Consider the following 26294-nt stretch of genomic DNA (forward strand, 5'->3'; position numbering starts at 1 on the left):
CACATATACAATGAAATCATATCAAGCATCCTTCCAACCACAATCTTATAGATAAAAAATAGTATCAAAAATAAAAAGGGAAAAACCTCAACTATGTGGAGACTTAATAACAGACTTCTGAGTAATTCATGCATTAAGGAAGATCTCAAAAGAAAAATTTTAAATTACCTGAAGAACAACAGAAAAAAAAAGAGACAAATTATCAGATCCAATGGTATGCATAAAGCCTAGGAATTGGGGAGCAATATTTGTATATCATATATCTGACAAGGTATGATATTCAAAATTTATGAATAATTCACTCAACAAAAAAGCACCCAAAACAAATAAAGTGGGGGGGGGGGGGGGACAAATACCTGAACGAACACTTCTACAAGGAAAACAGACGATGCACAAAAACAGGAATAAAAAGTTCAACATCACTTATTTTCAGAGAAATACAAAGTAAAACCACAATGGGATAAGATCCCAGCAGAAATTCTGTATTGCTCAGAACACCAGGTCTGCAAGAGTCTTGTCCTGAATTCAAATCTTCAGCGTCCCACATGTGCTGTGCTCAATCCTGGCAGCTCTGCTGTTTGGGCCTGGAAACTGGAGTCTGTGATTCCCCAGCACCACAAATGATTCCTGGAGGAAGGGAGGGAAGGAGGGAGAGAAAAAGAGGGAGGGAAAGAGTGAGAGGAAAGAAGGAGGGAGAGGAAGGAAGGAGGGAGAGGAAGGAAGGAGAGAGAGGAAGGAAGGAGAGAGAGGAGGAAAGGAAGGGAGGGAGAGAGGGAGGGAGAGAGGGAGGGAGGGAGGGAGGGAGGGAGGAGAAAGGGAGGGATCTGCCAATCTCCAGAATTGTAAGAAAACATATTTCTGTATTTCCATCATTCACTCTGGCACTTTGTGATAGCATCCCTAACATAATAATTACTCTTTTTGCCTAAATCTACAATGACCATTGTGAACTTGTGATGAATATTTAGGATACTGGGGATGGGAAGAAAGTTCTCATTTTTTATTATTTTCTAAGAAAATTAATTGACCAAATCTATTAATATAGTCAAGCAATAAAATTCCAATGGGTAATAATAAAAATGAACCACCAGAAGATAAAAAGGAAGCTTATGAATAGTTATCTTGTGGCATTGGACTGGGGATAGAAACACAGGGATGGAGAGATATTGCTTTAGATTATAAGCCTTATGCACATCTTTTTTTAATTATTTGCATGCATTTCTTTGAATAAAATCTGATATATAAAGACAGAGTTGATAATTAGAAGGAAAAGAAACCCAATGAGCTATGTGATCACATTAAAACAATTCAAATCAACAATGAAGTTTTGCTTAATCCTCCACTTTTAAATTATTCGCAAGGGCATTTTGACTCTCTAAAGTTTATAAACAGAATTCAAATCGCTCAGGCAGAAGTAATTTTCTGCTTTTAAGCCAAAGCCCTTACCAGCTAGAGAGTTGCCTCTAGGAATTAACCAGAACAAATCCTGATTAAACAACTAATTGGCTTGTCTACTAATGAAAAGAAAAATAAAATACATTTCTCAACCGCAAGATTCAGAGTCATAAGAACAAGTTTTCAGAACCAATTCAGAGAAGATGTTTAAATCACTGACAATGAAATCCAACAAGGTGATGCCAGGAGGAGGGAATGAAGAAAATAAACAAGGCTTCAATCCAGGAAATCAGTCTCAGCCATCCTGGAGACAGGTATGATTCCTGACATTTCTAAGTCAGTCTCGATTCTAATTATTTATTGTTTGCGTATGTGTCTTAGTATACTGTAATAGATAAGAATTCCCTACAGTTAAACTAATTACTATCTTGTTCACATGCTATTTATCTATGGAGTCTGTGCCCATTATTTTATATACAACATATATATTAGATATAAAAATATGATAAAGATTGGAAAACCTGTATAAAGGTTTGAAAATACTCCTCATTGCTGATTTTAACTCCTACCATCATCCAAAATGTAGTCTGTTGTGGATATTGGCAATATGATCTAGTTCCAACCAAAAAATGTCAACCACTCAGGTGTTAATAAGTGATATTTTAACAAACATTCATCTAGACAAAAAGCTTCCAATATGGAACCGTCTTGCCCCTTGGGAGAACTGGCAATGTCTGGAGATAAATTTGATTGTAACAGCTTTGGAGTAGGACTGTTCCTGGCATCCAGGGAGAAAGTTGGAAACGCTATTAAACATTCTAGAAAGGATGGGATAGACCTGGACAGCAGGCATTTACCACTTCAAAATTCCGGTCTTGCCAACCTAAAACAACCCTGATACTGACCAGTCTTAGATAAGTTTTAAGACTATCCATTTGAAGAATGAAGATAATATCTGCTTCATAGCTTTGTTATATAAACCCCAGATAGTATAATTAAAGCGCATAGTAGGGGTTTTCCAAATAATAGCTCTTATAATTATTACTATTATTAACTTATACTTAAGCTTGTGTGACATATTTAAGTCCAAAGTAATAATCATATAATCAATATTCACTTAAACTATCAAATAGACAATTTTCATGAATTACTAATTAGATTTACTTAAAAGAATTACAGAAAGTTTTCAGAGCAATAATTAATGATGGAAATATTTATGTACAACATCACAGCATGGTGTAAAAGCACTTCATCGAAGTCAAAATGCTTTATGAGGACTTTATAATATATGCGGGAATCTATACCTTTCTAGCCATTTAATCATTTTCCTATTAATAGCACTAAAATAACACAGCCTTGACTAATGCTTAATAACAATGAAGCTTAAGTTAAATCATCTGATTTACTGGTTATATGATAGTTTATATGATTATTTAAAATATTTTAGTCGTCCAGTGTCTGTGAATATCAAACTGTGCATCAATGCTTACAAGACCTAGATCTTGTCCCCACTTACCTCTCAAGATTCATTTCTTACATGCTTTTTTCCAACCATTTCTATGCCCATATATAATTGTGCCATAGGCTTTTTCTAATTATGCATTCACTGCCTAAAACATTTTTCACTTCTTGTCCATATGAAAGACCAAAAAATTCATCTTTGTAAAAATCAAGTCATTTCTTTTTAAATAGATCTTTTCCCTTCCCTTCAATTTCATTGCAATTGACCACTTTATCTTTATACCTCTCTCCTCTAAAAGCATCGTCTCATCACCCATAACATATTAGCATTAACGTTTTATGGTTTTATTCACTCTACTTGACTGTGAGCTTGGGGGCCAGCTTTTCTATATCCTAACCTCACTTTTCATCTTAAACATTCGCCAAGTCATACCCTCAAGTATACACTGGCCGAGTTCAGAGGAAAATGACTACATTTGAAAGGAATGATTAGGTGCTCAAATAAATAATGAGGTACAGGCAAATGAATTCATGAAGAAAAGAAAGAAGAAAAACGTGAATGAAGGGACAATACTGTTTTATTCTCTCCATCCCTTTAAATTCTACCACTGAACACCTACATCAAAATCAAAACTAGGCTAGGACTGTGGAAAATGTGGACCAGAATTGAGGTAAACATAAGCCTAGTAGACACAGCACCCACATTGAGAAAATATAGAACTTTATAGGTCTGAGATTACTATTCAACAGCAGTCAAAAATATTCATTAAAGTGTAATAATTATCATTTTAGTATATAATAAACAGAAGATTCATCCTATTGATTGGATTTGCAGTCATTTACATCATTAGAATCATTTATAATCACTGGAAAGTTATATTTGTACTAGATTCTTGTTGAAAATTCATCATGCAAAACTTATTCTTTTTGTTTATTTCATTTCTAAAAGGAAGAAAATGAAAATGAAAAGAAATACCTCAAAGTCAAGATGAATCAAGTCACATTTGCTGAGTCACACACCGAAGTACAAGGTCAGCACCCAAATATTCAGGGGGAAAAACTGAAAAGCAAAATAAAGTCTCTCTGAAATGTATTGTCTAATGAGGCACTTTTCCTTGAGCAGCTTAATTTATAGAACGCTAACTGAAGACATTTGAATATCTGAAAAATATTTCTTCATTTAGTCACATAAGCAAAAGACACTCATATCACCTACTACTGAGTCATTCATTAGTCTTCAGGCTAGAGATACAGTTGTGAAAAAATGGGTCAAATCTCTGATAGAATAAACACATAATGAGCAATCTTTCAAAATAGGGTTATGAAAACAGTGAACTAGATGTGGATTATTTAAGTGTTCAGCATTCTTACTGCTGTTCATCTCCCTTCAGATTCTTTCCCTGAAGAATCTCTTCTACCAACTACTGCACACATTTTGTTGTTGATGATTATAAATATATATGGTCACGGTCACGGTCCTCCCGTTGTTCATCGATTTGCTCGAGCGGGCCCAGTAACATCTCCATTGTGAGATGTCTTGTTACTGTGTTTGGCATATTGAATACATCACGGGTAGCTTGCCAGGCTTTGCCGTGTGGGCAAGATACTCTCGGTAGCTTGCTGGGCTCTCCGAGAGGGGCAAAGGAATCAAATCCGGCTTGGCTATATATATATATATATATATATATATGTATATATATATATATATATATATGTGTGTGTGTGTGTGTGTGTGTGTCCAAATTATTTTTAAGACTCCACCTAATAGTTTTCAAGTAACCAGTGGACCTGTATATTCATTGTGATCCCAAAGAAAGCATACCTAAAATGAATTCCTTATCTTCCTTTTCAAATAAGTCCCATCTCCAATTAAATATTATTCTGGTCCTATTATTTTGTCAGTCTCCCAAGCTCAAAATTTTCATCTTTTATTCTTCTATCTGGAAATAAAAGATAAGAATCACTCAATCTGATCTGTTGAGGAAATAACTCAGAATTCCTTATAATCGTCATTCTCAAAACTATTACATTTTTATTTCCACCAAAAATATCTTTGTTTAAGTCTTTTACTGTAACTCATGCCCCACTCTATGAATAGTGAGCTATGCTACTAGAATGTTCCTAACCAAAAGTGGTCACTGTCACTGTCACTGTCCTCCCGTTGTTAATCGATTTGCCCGAGCGGACCCAGTAACGCCTCCATTGTGAGACTTGTTGTTACTGTGTTTGGCATATCGAATACGTCACGGGGAGCTTGCCAGGCTTTGCATGGGGTCGAGGTACTCTCAGTAGCTTGCCGGGCTCTCCGAGAGGGGCAGAGGAATCGAACCTGGGCCAACCAGGTCAGCTGTGTGCAAGGCAAACACCTTACCCACTGTGCTATTTTAGTTAATAAAATAACTAAAATAATCTTTACTCCAATATAATCTTTACTCCAACACAAAGATTGGAGCTCTAATCTTTACTCCAATATAAATAGGGATTTACTTTATAGTAAATAACATTTTCATTGCAGGGAGGTTGGATTTTTTATTCAAGAGTTTTGTTTTAAGGTTAAGTGAAGTTGTATTGCCCTGCAACATTGTATAACTTCTAGGAGTATGTCTTTGAAAATCATTCCCTGTGTATACCTAAAACTATAATTCCGTCTATCATTCATTATAAACGTGAATTCTTTCTACCAATTCTTCACTCTCCTAAACCCTTCCATTTTGATAAACACTAATGGATCTTATAGCCTAGAAACACACTTTTGTTTTATCTAGTTCATCTCTTTGTTTTCTCTACATGCCTATAAGCAATATTAGATGGTTTTTCTCCGTTTATCTTATTTCAGTAAGTAAAATTGCCTCAAGGTCAATCCATGTTACTGAAAGTGGCAGTATTTTATTTTCTTAGGATATTATATACATATATAATAGAAATTGTATCCCATTGTATATCTTCATGCTAAATAAGCACTGAAACATAAATTTACATGGATATATGCATATACACAAATATATACATATCTATTACATCTATACAAATAGACCACATCCTTTTAATCTAACATCTGAATATATGCAATTAGATTATCACCAGTTATTGACAATTATAAGCTGTAATAAACATGGAGGTACACATATCCTTTTGAATTAGTGTTTTTCTAAATTTGATATTAATACTCAGAAGTGAAATAACTAGTTATTAAAGAATTTCTATTTTTTGTGGAATTTCTATTTTTAAAATTTTGATAATCTCCATACTGTTTTTCATGTTGGCTAAAGAATTTTATGTTCCCAATAGTGTATAAAATTCACTTCTTTCGATATCCTCTATAAAATGTGTTGTTTCTTGTCTTTTGGAAAATAGCCATTTTCACAGGTGTTTGATTTGCATTTACTGATAGTAAAGTTACTGTGTCTGGCATATCGAATACTCTCGGTAGCTTGCCGGGCTCTCCGAGAGGGGCGGAGGAATCGAACTCGGGTCGGCCATGTTGGCCGCTTGTAAGGTGAACGCCCTACCCGCTGTGCTATCGCTCATGAAAATTATTTCCATGTCTATTGGACATCAATGCATCTTATTTGGATAAATGTTCTTTCAAATCCTCTATTTTGAAATAGGTTGGGTTTTTGCTCTTTGGTTTTGCTTTTTTTGTAATGGAGTAAACACAAATCAACAAAGAACCAGTGCTACTGCTCAGATGTTACTCTGTGTTCAGGACTGACTCTTCAAGACTCTTGGAGAACCACAGATGATTCTGGGATCAAACTAGAGTCAGACAAATTAATGAAGTGATTTACCTCCAATACTGTCTCTTTGAACCCTATTTTGCGATACGGAAATATTTGCTTTATAAAATCTGTGTGGAATTTTTCGTCCTCTTCAATTTTATACCAGCCTTTAAGAAGTCTAAGTATTGATTGTTCCATGAAAGTTTGATAGAATTTACCAGTAAAGTCATCTGGCCCTGAGGTTTGGTTTGTTGGGTTTGGAGAGAGATGGGAGACAGTAACAAAAATGGTTTATTTTGATTACCTTTGATGGGTTTGCTCTTTTTCCTTCATGATTCAATCTTATAACACTGCATGTACCTAAGAATTTTCCCATTCAGTATAGAGTGTCCAACTTGTTGTCACATTATTCTTAATATTCTCATGATTCATGTATTTAGTGTCTGTTGTAATTTTTCTTTAGCTCAGCACTTTATGAGTTTGGAGAAAGTTTTACTGTGTATTTTCTTAATCTTTTCAAATAGTTCTACTTCATTAATTTTTTATTTATTTTGCTATTCTTTTGACTGCTTAAATTTTATTTTGTAACATATCTAATACCTTCAGCCCCACATATAATAGAGTGCATCTAGAGGAAAAAAGAAAGAAACCAAAAAAATGAAAGGTCTTTTAATAATGTTCTATGATAAACATGCAAAATAATTGAAAAGTTCTATTTTACAAAAGATAAGAATAAAAATTTCATTGTAAAAAAATTTTATTAATTTTTAGATTATTATCTGCATCTGATATTTAAATATTTCAACTCTAATTTTTATTATTTGATTCAATCTACGTGCTTTGGAGGTTTGTTTTCTAGTTCCTTTAAGTGCGACTTTGGTATTTGTGATTATTATCTGGGCAACTAAAAGGAATGTGTTTCCTGGTGTTCTGAGAAGGAATGTTGTATATACACACATATATAAATACACACACACACATATATATATATAGTTCATTTTATCTGTCATTGAAGGTCTTTGTTTCCTTAGTAGTTTTCTGTCTGAATGATTGGTTCTTGCTCTAAATAATAAAAAATATTATTGTATTGCTGTCAATATTTCCTTCAAGTTCTCTTAATATTTGCTTTAGATATTTTGAGCTCCATAATGCTCCATTTCTAAGTCTATGTATTAAAACTTCCATAAATTAAGATATGCAACAAAAGAAACTAATAAAATGTTTTCCTCTAACTTTTTATCATCAACTATAGGACATTACTCAATTTTCAGTTTCTTCAGAACTCAGGGTCCTGAAAATCATAGAAGAATTTTCATTACATACAATTAAATGTAGTTAATAAATAGAGTTGTTGACAGAGAAACACACTGGACTATAAACTATATTTTAAAAAAGAAAGATTAAAAAGGTGGGGGACACAAAGAGAAAGATCCCCCCAAAAAATAGGTGCCCAAGATTATGGTGTGGCTTAAGTGGTGTAACACATGTTGTGTGTGCAAGCCCATGTGTGTGCATGGGCTGAATCTCAGCACTATAACCACTCAAAGTTCTACAGGGAGAAGTCCAAAAGAAAAATAAGTAATAACTATTATCTAAAAAAACACAGAATGAACACAATGTTGATATTATCATGAAACTAAAACATTTTTCCTATGAGTTTTTTATAATAGTGATGATTTCCAGTTTACACTTGTCCCATAAAAATATGACCTTATTAAAATGAAGCTAAGGATCGTATCTTTTATACCAGAAGTTTTTTTTTATCATTGCTACATTTCTTTCAAAGTGTATTTGTAAGCTTAAATTTTTCACAGTGGCTAATAAAAACTCTTGTGACGGGTCCATTTAACAGAGGACTTATTTGAGTGGGAAGGAAAAATGGTTCAATTTAAATCTGCAGACTTAGCATGTCTTCAGGACTTTAATAAAGGTAACAGTAGAATTTAAGATATTTTGTCTTGGAAAGTAAAACTATTAGTCTTTAAAATAGCTTCCTACAAGTTCTGGGTAATTTCATGTTCTTCACTTCAAAACATGCAGGTGCAATGTCACAAAATGCTGATTTTTGTAGGAGAATTCTCTTCTGCGAAGCATGTTTTTTATCTGTCATGGAAATGAAGAGAATAAGACAATTTGGGTTCAAATAAAGGAAACTTACTGAAATCCTGTTTTGATTACAATCACCTTTCAAAAGCTTCCAGTTCATCTATAATAAATATTTCACGAGTATATGAGTTGAGACCAATAGAGGACTTACAAGTGACTCACCTAATGGCTTATTATACTGTAAGACTTGATTTATGTAGAAATGAATCCAAGTCAAATGCCCACAGCTCAATATGGTATGAAAATCTCGGTAATGGCCTCCTCAAAGACGTCTACAGACTTATCCCCAAACTCAGAAATTTGCTACACACTTGCCAATTCTAAAATGTTGACATGAAAATATTATTCTGAATCATCTGGAAGCCTCAACGTAATCAAGGGATCTTTCTAAAAAGAGGCAAGAGACTCAAAGGCAGAAGATGGAGATTTGGGATGGTGAAAGCAGTGGTTGAATTTACTCACTGTGGAGACGGACAAGGGTCCATGAGCCAAAGAATGTGGGCCATTATCTATAAGCTAGATTAGACACAGTTCGCTCCTAAAGCCTCCAGCAGAAAAATGGATCTTCAGACGTATTTTAGACTTCTCACTTCCAGACAAATATTACTCTAAGTCATTAAGCCTGTGATGACTAACTATAGTAATGATAGAAAACGAATGCAAATAATTCAATAATATACCATAATTTAAAAAAATTTTTAAAAACTGACCTTTACTCCAAAACGTAATTATGTACACTTTTAGGTGTATAATTATATATAAAATACACAATAATAGTAAAGACAACTAAAAAGTGCATTGATTTTAGAACTTAATACTCTTGATCTCAAATTATAGTTCTATTGATTTTCTGTGTGATCATAGTCCAAATGTAACATCCAAAAGTCTCAAGTGACAGTTGACTTATATATAAAACAAAGATGATACTATCACTATTTAGTCATATATAGTGTGTAATAATCATACATATGTAAATATATGAAGTAGTTTGCATATAAACTATAAAGCATTTTGCATTTATAGAGTGGTAAATGAAGAGAGGTAAATTCTAAAGCTGGGGCTGGAGCGATAGCACAGCGGGTAGGGCATTTGCCTTGCACGCAGCCAACCTGACCAACACAGGTTCGATTCCCAGCACCCCATATGGTCCCCTGAGCACCGCCAGGAGCAATTCCTGAGTGCATGAGCCAGGAGTAACCCCTGAGCATCGCTGGGTGTGACCCAAAAAGCAAAAAAAAAAAAAAAAAATTCTAAAGCTGATAAAACTCAGATAGCATAATGCCTAAAATGAGAGAAAGAGAGAAAAGAGAGGTGCCTGCCATAAAGGCAGGCTGGGGTAGGGGGTGGCTTGAAGGGGTGAGAACAAAACTGGCAAGGGGAGGTCTGGAGTGATAGCACAGCCGCGAGTGCATTTGCCTTGCATGCAGCTGACCCGGATTCGATTCCCAGCATCCCATATGGTCCCCGAGCACCTCCAGGAGTAACTCCTGAGCATTGCTGGGTGTGATCCAAAAGGCAAAAAAAAAAAAAAAAAAAACTGGGGACACTGATGCTGGGAAATTACACTGGTGGAGGGATGGGTGTTGGAACACTGAAACCCAATCATGAACAATTTTGTGATGTTCTATCTCAATAATTTAAAATATATATATATATATATATAAGTAATCAGATAGCATGCATGAGGGTCAGGTGTGTCATGTCTAACGAGGCCTGATCAATTCAGCAGTCGCCAATAGCATGTGGAAACATTCTCTTTGAAAACTAAAATTTTAATTCAAAATCTCCCAAATTTTGAAGGCTAATTTTTCTAATTTTTCTAATATTTAAATATTGTCTTAACTTTAAAAAAAATTGAAACACCACGATTTACAAAATTGTTCATAACATAGTTGTTTCAGGCATTCAATGTTCCAATACCAATCCCCCCACCAGTGTGACCTTCCCTCTAACAGCATTGCCTTTTGTAATCTCCATGCAAAAAAACACTGGATTCTTGCTTAGTCTAATCCACTGGACTATTTTATAACCTCAGCAGCCACAGCAGTCGTTACTCAGTGTTTTTCATGCCTATGAATATCAGCAACCCTGTTCATCCGGTGACCATTTTCCTGATCCTCTTGGTCATTTAGCCCTTTCCATTCATGACCACCCCCAGATTGTATGTTACAGACTAAGTTACTTGCCCGGTATCTCGGGTGCCAGATCTCTCTCCACAGTCAAGACTCTTCCATCCAACAGGCCTCAAAAATTCCAGGTCTGCAGAAGTGTTCTAGATCTGAAGTGCTGCAGCTCTCCAGCATTTATCCAAACACACTTAGTTTATGTCTCGACCAAACCCATGGTAGAAATCCAGAAAGCTAAAATGATACAATGGTAAAACTACTCCCCCCACCCAACATACACACACACATGCACACACACACACACACACACACACACACACACACACAGAGGATATTGTATTTAAGACAAAAGAAATAGGTAGTGCAAGAACCCATAATACCCCTGGGGCTCCTGAGCTCTGCTTGGGAGGCCACTCCAAAATAAAAATAAAGATATGTGTAGAAAAACACAGAGGAAAGTCTAGTTTATTGAAGCAGCAAACCACTGCAGTCCCTAGTATGAACAATTAACTTATATAAGTCCATTTGTCCTGTGCAAAAGAGAAAATTTCCAGATTGTCTACTAAATTTTAATCTACAGGACTCAGTAAAGACTTTCTTATAAGCTAACAGTATGCGCCAAAACTGCAACTGTCATTCAGTAAGTATTCGAGTGATGGGTAGGTGGGATGGAAGTTTGAAACAGAGGGGACATAAAGATGGGGTGCACACTCGGGGGTGATGATAAGCAGTAACTTTGTACATCAATGCCTTAAACTTCAATACCATTGCAATCTATTACTTTACTATATTAAAATCTTTTGTAAAAGCTTTTCTTCTATAAGATCAACCAGTTTGATTGACATGCACTGGAGGTTATAGCTAATCTTGGTATTACATCCCACTCTCTATAACTGCCAGTGTTATTTATCAGCCAAAAGATAAGGTAGGAATATAGACACAAAACTAAATGGAACTTGTGGGGTCTGGAGAGAGAATACAGTACTTAAGACACTGTCCATGGTCTCAAAGTACCACAAGGACTGATCGCCAAGCACAGAACCAGGAGTAAGCCCTGTGGCTCCAAAACAAAACAAAACAGAAATCAAAACGATTTGTGTCATGTCTCTAGTTTATCAACAAGAAGTCTTTTATAGTAAACCACTACAATCGGAGAACTTTCAAAATATTCTTTTGGAATGATGCCTAGAACACTGGTGAACACCAACAACAAACATAGGAACTGAATAAGCATTGCACTTGAAATTTCTAAAACTTTAGACAAAAGATAAACGATGTGCTTTGGAGTTTGATTAAGAGAGGAAGTTATGGCAGGGAATACAGACCTAATCGGACACCATCGGGGATCTGGGCGCATGCTAAGGAAACCTGTAGATAACTGAAACCAAAAGACTATTCAGGGGACAAGCAGCCCAGGAGCTAATAACTTTCGTTGCCTCTCCTTTATAATCAGCGTAATGACGGTCCTCAAGGCAGCTGTGTTTCTTGCTGCCTAGCGACTGAGTCTCTCTTGTTCTCATCTACTTATTTTCCGTCCAAGTTCCAGAGAGAGCATTCTGCCTCAGATAACAACCATTGTTCTCATTGTGCAGGGCCCTTCGGGCCACCTCCCACATTACTCACCAGCCAGCTGAACGTGGGCCACTTCATCAGATCAGGTGGCCAACTCTTTGTGTGTAATCAGCAACCGTCCTGCACATAACAACAGAGAACTGCCCCCACCAAGCAGTGGGGGGCATTAGCCACTAAACGGAGGTGGCTAAAATCAGCGCAGAAAGCATCCTGTTTTAAATATCACGTGGAAGCCCAGACTCTAATAAAATCCCTGTTTCCAAACTAAAATCTTAACCAATGAGGATTGAGTGAATCTTTTTTTAACCCTCCTTTTTTGATAAAATGACCCAAAATATGTAATTTTTGTCATTTGTATGATTTAAGTATATTTACATAATTCAGTTCACTCTAACTCTACTTTTATGTATCTTTGTGCTAAAGAATATACTGCTTTGTGGGCAATTGCATCCTCATTCCTGCTCCTTGGGAGATTTCTAACAGAAGCAACTACGTCTCCGTATATATCAAGTTGTGCAGACCTGAAAGAGTTAATAAATCTTTTTTTTAAGAAAATATACCCCAGAGTAGTTGGTAGAACATTTTGTTTATATTTCATTTGACTTAAATGGAGTCTCTATCTAATCCTCACAGAAATCCCCATGACAAAAGCATTTCTCATTTTATGGATGAGGAAACTGTTATAGGAAAGCAACTTATCCAGAGTCACCCAAAGAATTAGTGATGTAAGGATTAAGGCTCCCTATTCAGTACCCATCACCTCTCAGCACATCCCTTAATACCTGCTGTGGATAAAATGTAGTTTCTAGATGGATTAACTCATTGGAAAATGTCCCTGAAGCCAAGCATGGAGTGGACAGCATCTTTATATTATGATGCCCCCAGATCTACCTTAGAAAAACCTGTATTGTATGTTTATGTGTGTGTTAATGAACTCATTTCTTGAGTTGTTATATATATAAAGCTAAAACATTCTCTGTTTTTGCATTTTTTTAAGTTTTTATTAGTGAATCACCGTGGGCTGCAGTTACAAAATTACGAGCTTTTGTATTTTAGCCATACAATAATCGTTCACCCATCCCTCCACCAGTGCCCATTCTCCTCCACCAATGTTCCCAATATCCTTTCCACCACCACCCCCTATCCCCCCAAGACCCTGCCTCTGTGGCAGGGCATTCCCTTTTGTTCTCTCTCCTTTTGGGTGTTGTAGCTTGCAGTAGAGGTAGTGAGTAGCCATCGTGTTCGGTCTATAGTCTATTTCTAGCACGCAACATCTTTCAACCCAAATGGGTCATCCTAACATCCTTTACTTGGTGTTCCCTTCTCTATCTGAGCTGCCTTTTCCCCCAGCATGTGAGGCCTGTTTCCAAGCTGTGGAGCACACCTCCTGCTCCTTATCTCTACTATCCCTGGGAGTTAATCTCCAATTCTTTAATTTTATATTCCACAAATGAGTGCAATCTTTCTATGCCTTACCCTCTCTTCTGACTTATTTCACTTAACATGATTCTTTCCATGTTGATTCACTCATATGCAAATTTCATGACTTCATCTTTTCTAGCAGCTGCATAGTATGCCATTGTGTAGATGTACCAAAGTTTTTTTAACCAGTCATCTGTTCTTGGGCACTCATGTTTTTTCCAGATTTTGGCCATTGTAAACAGTGCAGTAATGAACATACAAGTGCAGATGTCATTTCTACTTTACTTTTATGCCTCTCCAGGATATATTCCCAGGAGTAGTATTGCTGGGTCAAATGAGAGCTTAATTTCTAATTTTTTGAGAATCGTCCATAGTGTTTTCCAAAAGGGCTGAACCAGTTGGCATTCCCATCAGCAGTGAAGAAGAATCCCTTTCTCCCCACATCTAAGCCAGCACCATATTGCTTTTGTTCTTTTGGATGTGGGCCAGTCTCTGTGGTGTGAGAAAATCAAGTATCTTGGAATCAGCTTAACTAAGGAAGTAAAAGACCTAATCAATGAAAATTACAAAACGCTAGTTCAGAAATTAAAAAGGACACGAGGAAATGGAAAGATATCTCCTTCTCATGGACTGGGAAAATGAACATTGTCAAAATCGCAATATTCCTCAAAGCTTTGTACAAATTCAATGTGATTTCTATAAGGATACCCATGACATTCTTCAAAGAAATGGATCAAACACTCCTGAAATTCATATGAAACAATAAGTCCCCACAAATAGTGAAAGAAATTCTTAGAAAAAAGAAACTGGGAGGAATCAACCTCCCCAACCTCTAACTCTACTACAAAGCAGTAATAATTAAAACAGCATGGTAATGGAACAAAGGCAGAGCTGCAGACCAATGGAACAGGGTTGAGTATACTGACACCCCCCCCTCAATATATGATCATCTAATCTTTGATAACAGAACGAGAAATGTGAAGTGAAGCAAGGAAAGCCTCTTCAACAAATTGAGCTGGCAAAACTGGACAGCTACATGCAGAAAAATGGGCTCAGATCTCTACCTAACACCATGTACAAAAGTAAGATCAAAATGGATTAAAGGCCTCAACATCAGACTGGAATCCCTAAGGTACATTGAAGACAAAGTTGGCAAAACCCTGCACGACATTGAAACTAACAGTATCTTCAAAGATGACATGCCACTGGCCAAGCAAGTGTAAACAGAGATAAACAAATGGGACTATCTTAAACTAAGAACCTCAAAAGAAACATTGACCAAAATACAAAGACAGTTTACAGAATGGGAAAGGATATTCACCAATACCCATCCAATAAGGGATTCATATCAAGGATATACAAAGCAATGGTTGAACTCCACAAGAAGAAAATATCCAACCCCATCAAAAAAGGGGTGATGACAAAAGGAGAGAGAGGACAAAAGGGAATTTCCTGCCACAGAGGCAGGGGGAGAGTAGGGGGATGGGGAGTGGGAGGGCTACTGGGATCATTGGTGGTGGAGAATGAGCACTGGTGGAGGGATGGGTACTCGATCATTGTATAACTGAAACCCAAGCACAAAAATTTGTAAGTCTACAACTGTACCTCATGGTGTTTCGCTAATAATTTTTTTAAATGGGGTGATGAAGTGAACAGAAACTTTCTCAAAGAAGAAATCCGAATGACTAAAAGGCACATGAGAAAATGATCTACATCACTAATCATCAGGGAGATGCAGATTAAAACATTCTTTGATATAAAAATCTTCTCAGGACATGAAGGGGGTCTCAGTGGAGGACCTCCAGCCTCGACTGAGCCTAGACAAGGCCTCCACCTGCCTCCCTTTCAGCTTCCATCTTCCGCTCAAATACTCCTGCAGCAGTGCCTAACTGCCTTGCAAAGTCTGACATTTGGCTCTTAAGAAATTTACTTAGAACATTATGAGATCTTTTTTCTTTGTAAAATCCACCACAGGATGTTCTGCCTTCTGGAATATATGAAATAAACTTGTTTTCTTTTCTATGGAAGGGACCATCAAAGAATTAAAGAGAACTTCTAGTCTCTGCTTAGCCTTTAGCACTGTCTAATGGACTTATTTCTTAATTACTCCTCATCTGTGACTCTTTTTTTGCTTTTTGGGTCACACCCAGAAATCCACAGGGGTTACTCCTGGCTCTGCTCTCAGGACTAATTCCTGGCAGTGCTCGAGGGACCATATGGGATGCTGGGAATCAAACCTGGGTTGACTGTGTGCAAGGCAAATGCCCTACCCTCTGTGCTATCACTCCAGCCCTATGACTGTTTCTTAAATTTTCACCTACTCTGATTCTTTTTCTGTATTTTTTAATCAATTGAATGAACATTACGTATTCCATTTTTCTAGTTCATACCATTTTGAGGGTCTCCTTCAGATCTATTTTATATGCATTATGTAAAGTTTTTCAACTTTTTCCACTTACTTGATAGTCCTCAAAAGTATAACAAAAATATAAGAAAATTTTAAGCATGATCAAAATATTACAATCAAAATTATTTTAAGAGTATTATAAATTCTAACCATGAATTAACCACAATATAAGTCAAAAAGTAATCAGTAATCATACACCCCTGAAAACTGTATTAATTAATTTTTTGTTTGGGCCATGCCTGACTATGCTCAGATTTTATTCCTGGCTCTGCGCTTAGGTATCACTCCTACTGGGTTTAGGGGAACAAGTGGGGTGTCAGGGATTGTATGCACATTGGACATTTGCAATCCAAGCTACTTACTTGCTATATTATCTCTCTAGCCCCTGAATAAAATATCATTCAAAAGTGTGATTTGAGATAAAAATAACAGAATCATGTATGCACCTAATCAACATACTCAGTCTTCATTAATTCACCTAACATCTAGTTTCTCGGCTTATTTGATATATGGTAAAGTGATATTTATATTAGTTTCAGAACCTAAAATGTGTTTGTTATAAAAGTTAGAAATTCAACCAAGTGATATAATTTCACACACCAAAGATTCCAAGTAATGAAAGCAATTCAAGTCTTTCCTTTTTATATCAATCTGGGGGCGGCAGGGAAAGCCCGTTGAACCAATGCTTGTCTAATTCATAGCCTTCTTTATATCTTAGTTTCTTTCCTCTAATCCCTCCTTTCCTAGCAATTATTTAATGTCACTGATAAAATGTGAAAGGTTAATGACTTTCTGCATCACTTATTTCTTGAAGAGTGAAACAGATGTTCCACGTTTGTACAGGTCTCCAGGATGTGTGGTTACAAGGGATCAAAGCAGTTTGGAAGTGTATTACCTTACCCAGAGTAAGACGCTGCCACACTCCAGATAGATTCAGCCAGGTGTATGGAGGGCAAACTCAGTACTTCATTCTTCCACATTCATTAAAGTAACTAAGAGCACTTTGGTAACAGATTTTGCTATCAGCCTCAGGCACACCTTCCAGTGCAGAATTTGACCAAGTGTACTGATGAGACCTGGCAACTGCTACCCAACATGATGGGAGCAGAGTTGGCAGAATGAGAGAGAGTTGGACATTTGGGCAGCTACAAAAGAAAGATTCCTAATGTTCTGTGTGAACTGAGGAGGAAGTACACTGTGTGGTTGGCAAAACTTCACGTGTCAGATTAAGATTTGCTATGTATTTTGAATTCTGTTTTATGAGGAGGATGATACAAACTATTTGACTGTTTCACAAAGGATGTGCTGTGTTGGTAAGAGACAACAGGTGATTACAGTGGACAGAATCTTTTGAGGTCCTCATGAGTTTTTTGTTTTGTTTTGTTTTGTTTGCTTTTTTGGGTGACACCCAGTGATGCACAGGGGTTACTCCTGGCTCTACACTCAGGAATTACTCCTGGCAGTGCTCAGGGGACCATATAGGATACTGGGAACCGAACCCCAGTAAGCAGCTTGCAAGACAAACACCCTACCCACTGTGCTATCGCTCCAGCCCCATCATGAGTATTTTTTAAGTTGTTCTAGAATGGGCTAGTAACTGGTTTCTCATCATTCTAAACAAGTTTTGACTGAAAAATTTATGTTGGAATTAATATGCCTATATACAAATTAAACTATGCTTTAATTTCTTAATAGTTTAGACATGTTATAATAGATACATGGTCATATTAGAATGGGTTGGAAAGTGCAACAATCAAGAGTTAGAAAAACAAATGTTATAGTGATAAAAATTCTTCAATTGAACAGGAGAAACACACTCTTGCAGAACAGTTTATTTATTAACTTCAAAAATATATACTTAGTGATTAGATTTAGGATTTCCTTTATACCTGAAATCACTTGATCACTTCACATCCCTTACCCATCATTTTTTTCGAGCGGATGCCAGTAATGTCTCCATTCATCCCTGTTGCATGTTACTGTAGCCCAATGGCGTCTGCTCATTCTAGGAACACAAAGAGCTTCAAACCAATCATTCAGAGCATTGACGAAGAAATCTGACCATCTCATAGGTGGGCAGCCACAAAATCTTTTGATGTCCCATGGAATCCAGTCAGTAATGGCTCTAGTCCAGCGGTCATCTCCAAATTTCATTACATGTCCAGCCCATCTGATCTTTGACACCTTGGTAAATGAGACAGCGTCCCTGATTCTTGACCGTCGACGGAGGTCAGAACTCCAGATTCTTTCTCTCATTTGAGTGAAACATGATACTCCAAGCATAGCTCTTTCGATTCCTCTTTGGGAGACCTGAATAATGTTCTCACCCTGTTTGCGTAGGGCCCAGGTCTCTGAGGCGTATGTCAATGCAGGAAGAACAGTGGAATCGAAGAGATGTGCCTGGAGCTGGAGGTTCTTCATCTTCTTAACTATTTCTTCGACATTCTTGAAGGCATTTCAAGCCATTCTCTTCCTCCTGCACAACTCAGGTTCAAGGTCATTCGTCATGTTGGTTTCTCAACTTAGGTACACATAACTGTTGCATTTGGAGATGTTTGTCCTGTTGAGAATTAATGGAACATCAGGAATGAGACTGTTTCTCATAAACATTGTCTTCATGAGATTCAGCTGTAGTCCAACCTTTCCACCCACACGGTCAAAGTCGGCCAGCATTTGTGCTGCTTGGCTGATGTTTGGTGTTATAAGAATGATGTTATCAGCGAAGTGGAGGTGGTGTAGTTGCCAACCGTCTATCTTCACTCCTAATCCTTCCCATTCCAGTCATCGCATGATGTTCTCGGGGGTAGAACTAAAGAGTTGTGGTGAAATGGTATCACTCTGCTGAACCCTTCTCTTGACGTCAATGATCACCTCCCTCTAGAATGGTGAGATCCTGGTAGTGAATCCGTAATAGAGCTCACAGAGGATCCTGATGTATTGACTTTGAACACCCTGTTTGGCTAGGGCTTCAATGACCGCTTCAGTCTCAAAAGAATCAAAGGTCTTCTTTAAATCAATGAACGTTAGACAGAGTGGCACCTTGAACTCCCGAGAAACCTCAATGAGCTTGGTTATCCTGTGGATATGGTCGATTGTGCTAAATCCTTGTTGGAGACCTGCTTGGTTTTATGGTTGTCCTTCATCTAGTGTTCTGCCAATCCTACACAGGATGACTCGAGTGAACAGCTTGTAGATAATAGATAACAAGCAGATTGGGCGATAGTTGCCAATGTCGTGGATGTCTCCCTTCTTGTACAGTAGTACAGTCCTGCTGGTTTTCCATTGGAATGAAACCTTGCATTCAGACAGGTAGCAAGTGAAGAACGTATTGATGAGTACTGACCACATGTTCTTTAGGTGTTTGGGTCTGACCTTGTCTGGGCCTGGTGCTGTTTGCATCTTTTCCAATGAAATAGCGTGTCAAATTTTGGAAGGGAGAACTTTGGGAACAAGATACCCATCCTGCAGCATTTGGTATGTGGGCAGGTGGACATGGATATTTAAGGGATCTGAGTAGAAGTCATGGATAATCTTCTCCATTGCCCTTCTGGAAGATGTGATAGGTCCATCAGGATTTCGGAGGGCAGTCATCTTGCTCTTGTAGTTGGCAAAGGACAGGCAGGCATTGCGAATGCTTTTCCCGGCTTCTGCTGCATCTACCAGCACTGCTGCTCTTCTCTTTGAGGTCTTCCTTGATTGCTTCTTTGCACTGCTTTACAAATTCAGATGTTGGCTTGGGGTTGCTTGAAGCTTATGCAAGCCACGTTGGCAAATGAGCTCGAGAGTTTTTGAAGACAGTTGCCTTTCTGTGGCTATCTCTTTCTAGGCATTCTTCGCAAAATCATGGAGGTGCTGAACCAGTCAACCATATACCTCGTCAATGTTGTCAACAGCGTCTCCCCATGTTGCCTCAATAGTGCCAAAGAGCTCCCAGTTCGTGGTTGTTCTGGGAGTTCTCTTCTTAAACTTTGTATTCCTTTCTCCCCACTCTGTGAAGTAGAATTTTGCATGAAATAGACAGTGGTCCAATCCCGTTTGGGATTTTGGGATAACAGCAACATCAGTCAGGCAAAACCATCGATAGAATATGATGTGGTCAATTTTGTTGTGGAACCGTCCACCAGGAGACTCCCATGTCCAACGTTTACATTAGGCCTTCTGGAACTGTGAGTTACTATGGATGGTCTTGGTCAACATGATGAACTCAGACAGTCTCTCACCCTGCTTGTTCCATTTCTAGGCCATGGCTCCTGATGTGGAGTTCTTCGGCTGATCTTCTCAGTCCTATCTTGGCATTAAAATCACCGACAATGATCTTGTAGAAGTTGTGGTTTCCTTTATAGAACTTCTCCAGCTCCATGTAGAACTTCTCAATTTCTCCTTCATCATAATTGTATGTTGGTGCATAGACAACAAAGATAGAAACTCTCAGCAGTGAGCCAGATCTATTCAAGTGTAATCGTCCAATTCGGGTTGTTAGGCATTCGAATGAATCAATGTTTATGGCCAAATTTGTGTTGACAAGAACACCAACACCACCAATGCATCTTTTGCTGCATGTTCCGAGGAACAGTTCTTCCCCAGTGTTGAAAACGGCGTGATGTGATAGATGCCTTCTCATCTCGGTCAGACTAATGATGTCGTACTTGATCTTTCATGCTTGCACCATCAGGTCCTTGATGGATGCATCTGATGCGAGCATACATGCATTGAAAGTACAGACAGTCGTTTTTGTCCTTCGTTTTGGCAGCCTAGGGCACTGAGATTGTATCAGCCTCTCCTTCCTCATCCTTCTTAACACTGCCATATTGGTGGCTCTTTCAAGGTCAGGGGAATGAGACCCATTGTATTTACTGGTATATCCTCTGCCTGCTCCCAACAGCCCAGCAGACCTCCATTACCTCCACTACCCAGCCACAGACACGGTCCAGGATGCTTTCCGGACACTCAGGCTGAGACTCATGCACAAGTGAAGCCCCACAGAGCAAAGGGAAGTGGAACTCTGTGACCTCGAACTCCAGGCTCAATGCACCCAGGAACAGAGATCCTCTACCTGCTCCCAGCAGCTTGGCTGACCTCCATTACCTCCACTACCTCCACTGCCCAGCCACAGAAACACTCCAGGATGCTTTCTGGACTGTGTGGCCACAATACGGCCATGTGACACATCATAAAACACTTAATGCAAGATTACCCCACTGTATTTGATTGCGTTGAAATATGTTTTGAACCATGGGAACACCTGCAAGGATGATTAGAGGCCACCCTAAAAGCCCTTTTCCCTCTCGGAGTGGGTCCCTCCATCGACAGTCAAGAATCAGGGATGCTGTCTCATTTGCCAGGGTGTTGAAAATCAGATGGGCTGGACATGTAATGAGATTTGGAATGACCGCTGGTCTAGAGCCATTACCGACTGGATTCCATGAGACATCAAAAGATCACATGGCCACCTATCTATGAGATGGTCAGATTTCATTGTCAAGACCCTGAATGATCGGTTTCAGGCTCTCTGTGTTCCTAGAATGAGCAGACGCCATTGGGCTACATTAGCATGTGACAGGGATGAATGGAGATGTTACTGGCACCCACTCGAGCAAATCGATGAGTAACGGGATGTCAAGTGATCAAGTGATCTTAGTACTCAAGCACATGCCAACATTTCACCTAAACTATAATCATTAGATGCAGATTTCAATAGCATAGTTAAGTCGAAATTTCTTTATATTCCAAGTAAAATTGAAGATTTGAAATTTTTCATTTAAACATTGCAAAAAATACTGATAACTGTTTCCTATAAAGCATAGCAATTCATATAGAAAACTGATGAGAAATCTATTTATTAACTTCAAATATATAGACTTAGTGACTTGATTTATGATTTCCTTTATATCTGAAATATGAACATAAAACGCTTTTGACATTGAAATATTATAAATGGATCATAAAATCTGTCACATTCCAGTGTTTTACAGTGAAAATTTTTGTAACATAATTATCATGATTTATCATTAGGAAAATCCAAATTTCAATAATAAATCGGCTTAAGTTTTTTAAATTATAATGTATTACAATAAAATAAGAGTAATTACTTGGGCTTTGGTTTCAATTTTCTAAACACAATCTATTAAAAATTAATAGGAAACTGTGGATAATGAATAACCATTAAATTGTCATTGTGCTTTTTTGCTTCTATATTTTCCTCTTATAGAGTAATTTACTTTCATTAATACCTTCTCTATAAGTATTTGCTGGTAAACTGATTATTCTGAGTAAATTATAATTTAAACTGCATAAATTATACCTGTAGGTTTGGAGGGGGAATTTTTAAACTTAAAATAAAACTAGTACATATTAGTTCGTGTGGCATCACCAATGATGATTAAACCAAATACAAAGATTGACTTAATTCAACATTTAGAATAAAAAATTCTAAAATATGTCAATAAAACATTTCTTCCTGTTATTTTTCCGATTTTTATATGTATTCATTGTTGCCATAAACTCTAAAAATTTTTAGGAAAAACCAAAATTCTTTAAATATTTAATCCTTATCTATCTCAGGTTTGCTAACATCTATCTATCTATATATAAATCTCACTATATCACTGTCATCCCATTGTTCATCGAGTTACTTAAGGAGGCACCAGTAACATCTCTATTTGTCCCAGCCCTGAGATTTTAGCAGCCTCTCCTTACTCATCTTTCCCACTGATTGGAGGCTCTTTCAGGGTTAGGGGAATGAGACCTGATATGGTTACTGGTTTGGGGGCTGGAGCGATAGCACAGCAGTAGGGCATTTGCCTTGCATGCAGCCGGCCCGGCCAAGCCGGGTTCAATTCCTCTGCCCCTATCGGAGAGCCTGGTAAGCTACCAAGAGTATCTTGCCTGCATAGCAAAGCCTGGCAAGCTACCCGTGACGTATTCAATATGTCAAACACAGTAACAAGAAGACTCAAAATGGAGACATTACTGGGCCCGCTCAAGCAAATCAATGAACAACGGGAGGACAGTGTTTTTGTTTTGGGCATATTGAATATGCCACGGGGAACTTGCCAGGCTCTGCCTGTGCGGGCAGGATTCTCTTGGTAGCTTGCTGGGCTCTCCGAGATACATACATATACATATATATATATATATATACATATATCTCATTATGATATATATTTATCTCTATTTTATCTTTATGATGGGCTGGAGCAATAGCACAGTGTGTAGGGCATTTGCCTTGCAAGCAGCCAACCCAGCCAACCCAAGTTTGATTCCTCCGCCCCTCTCAGAGAGCCCAGCAAGCTACCGAGAGTATCTCGCATGCACAGCAAAGCTTGCAAGCTACCCGTGACGTATTTGATATGCTAAACACAGTAACAACAAGTCTCACAATAGAGATGTTACTGGGCCCGCTCAAGCAAATCGATGAACAACAGGAAGACGGTGCTACAGGACAGTGCTATAGTGATATCTCTATAATATATATTCTATATCTAGGCCCCATATATAATGGGACCTAGATATAGTGCAGTGTGTAAGGCCAACCCAGGTTCAGTTGAAGTACCACACAGGTCCCTTGAATACAATCACAGCAGTAGTCCTTGAGCACAGAGCCAGGAGTAAGCTCTGATTGAATAATAACATTGGTTTGTCCTTTCTCTCTGGCTACAGGGAGTTTAGGCTTATTGGGTTACACCATTCACAGTGCTCCCAAAGCACTCCCATTTCCCCAATATTCATCTTTAACTTCTCTGTGCTCTTTCTCTACCTGTTAATCACTCATTTCCCCTAAGTAGTACTTGTGACTTGTAAAATCAAGCTCCTCAGAAATCTCTGATTTTGTATTTATAAGTGAAATACTGCTTTTCTTCTTCCCTTATGTCCTTGTGCATAGTTTACTTCAGAGCAATATACTTTTTGTATAGACACAGGAAGAAAGTTAACGCTATGCTTTTGGAGCTTGGGAATTAATTGATTCCTAATAATATTCACTCCTGGGCATCTGTTTTCTTGACTTAAGCCTCAATTGCCTTTAGTTCCTAGCACCCCCAAAGCAGGGTCTCAACGAGGGACTGGATAGACACAGGGCAAGCCGAGAGCTACCCTGGAATCAAAACAGGCCAGGCCAACTGCCATAATACTGAACTATAAGTTAAGAACATGGTCATGGACAAATTCTGTCATGACCTATAGAGTAACAACTGGACTAGGACCCTGCTAGGGTTAGGAAAGACTAATCTGGCCTGAGCGCTGTAGTCTGGGATCCACAGCAAGAGGTCCTCAGGAGAGCCACCCAACCAGCTTAATCTATCTCTTACTGTGTCCATACAAAATGACTAATATTAAGAAATAGAATTAAGATGAATGTTTAAAGGGTTGTTGGACTAAGGGAAGGAGAAACACACCCCTAGGTGGTATTTCACCTTTGAGCAGATCTCTTAGCTGCAGGAGATCTTTGTCTTATCTTCAAAGAGCCTCCTTTGCAAGGAAGCCTTTCACATGTTGAATACATATATTCATCTACTTCATATAGGTGTGGTTGCGACCCTCAGTAATTGGAAGTTGGGCACGAGACCAAGGCAGGAAGATGGAGCATAGAAAGACTAACATGGGGACAGTAGGATACGAGAATGGGGGGCAGAGTGAGCCTGGAGTGGGACGCTCAGTGAGACTGGAACAGGCACGTGGGGAGAATGGAATAAACAGCAAATGATCACCAGCCAGCCTGGTGGCCCTGATCCGTCCTTTATGTGTCTGTTGGCGGTGGCTGCAGGCCGGGTGAGGAAGCCGCTCATGGCCACCGAGTGTACGTGGCAGGTGAGAGAGACCATGCCACGGTCGCCACTCATATCTATTTTGTGATTTCTGCCCATTATTTTTCTGATTTTTATAATGGGCCGGAGTGATAGCACAGCGGTAGGGCGTTTGCCTTGTGCAAAGCCAGCCCAGCCTAGCCGGGTTTGATTATTCCACCCCTCTCGGAGAGCCCAGCAAGCTATTGAGAGTTATCTTGCCCACACAGTAAAGTCTGGCGAGCTTCCTGTGATGTATTCAATATGCCAAACATAGTTACAACAAGTTTCACAAAAGAGACATTACTGGGCCCGCTCGAGCAACTCGATAAACAATGCCAGGACAATGCTACAGTGCTATAATGCATTTATTGTTGCCACAGACTATAAAGTCTTTAGGGAAAAAAAAACAAAATTCCTGGGCTGGAGCAATAGCACAGCCGGTAGGGCATTTGCCTTACATGCAGACAATGTGGCCAATCCAGGTTTGATTCCCAGCATCCCATATGGTCCCCCAAACACCGCCAGGAGTAATTCCTGAGTGCATGAGCCAGGATTAACCCCTGAGCATCGCTGGGTGTGACCCAAAAAGAAAAAAAATTCCTTTAAATATTTAATTTTTATTAATCTCAGGTATGCTAACATATATATATATATATATATATATATATATATATATATATACACACATATATGTCACGGTCGGTCACAGTCCTCCCATTGTTCATCAATTTGCTTGAGCGGGCCCAGTAACACTGTGAGACTTCTTGTTACTATGTTTGGCATATCGAATACGTCACGGGTAGCTTGCCAGGCTTTGCCGTGCGGGCGAGATATTCTCAGTAGCTTGCCAGGCTCTCTGAGAGGGATGGAGGAATCAAACTCAGGTCGGCCAAGTCGACTGCGTGCAAGGCAAACACCCTACCTACTGCGCTATCACTCTAGTCCATGGGGCCTAGACATAGTACAGTGTGTAAGGTCAACCTGGGTTCAATCAGAGCACCACCTATGGTCCCTTGAATACCACCACAGCAGTTATCCTTGAGCACGGAGTCAGGAGTAAGCCCTGATCACCACTAGGTGTGATTAAATAAAATCCCTCATGTAAAATGTTTGCTATATAGTATAACAACTTTCAATTTTTCACTGTTCTTTAGGTATACATAGATTAACTACTTCTGTGTAAGGTCTGACTCTGCCAAACAGGAATCTGAGAGGAAATATTCCTGAAAATATTATTCTGGAAAAGCGAGTAGAATCTCTAGATTATCTGGTCAAATATGGCAGCACCAAGTGTTAGGTACTG

The 26294-nt window shown here is 38.4% G+C and overlaps 1 protein-coding gene across 1 annotated transcript in view; it reads left to right on the forward strand.

Annotated features, from left to right (window-relative positions):
• Positions 1-1598: 1598 nt before the first annotated feature.
• CNGB3 (cyclic nucleotide gated channel subunit beta 3) overlaps positions 1599-26294 on the forward strand; it is a 167364-nt gene continuing 142668 nt past the window's right edge. The window contains exons 1-3 of the mRNA XM_056108544.1: positions 1599-1709; positions 3806-3887; positions 14945-14953. Coding sequence (XP_055964519.1) covers positions 1599-1709; positions 3806-3887; positions 14945-14953 — 202 coding nt within the window. The remainder of the gene's footprint in view (positions 1710-3805; positions 3888-14944; positions 14954-26294) is intronic.

Source organism: Sorex fumeus, unplaced genomic scaffold, assembly GCF_029834395.1.
Source record: "Sorex fumeus unplaced genomic scaffold, SorFum_2.1 ptg000002l, whole genome shotgun sequence".
NCBI lineage: Eukaryota > Metazoa > Chordata > Mammalia > Eulipotyphla > Soricidae > Sorex > Sorex fumeus.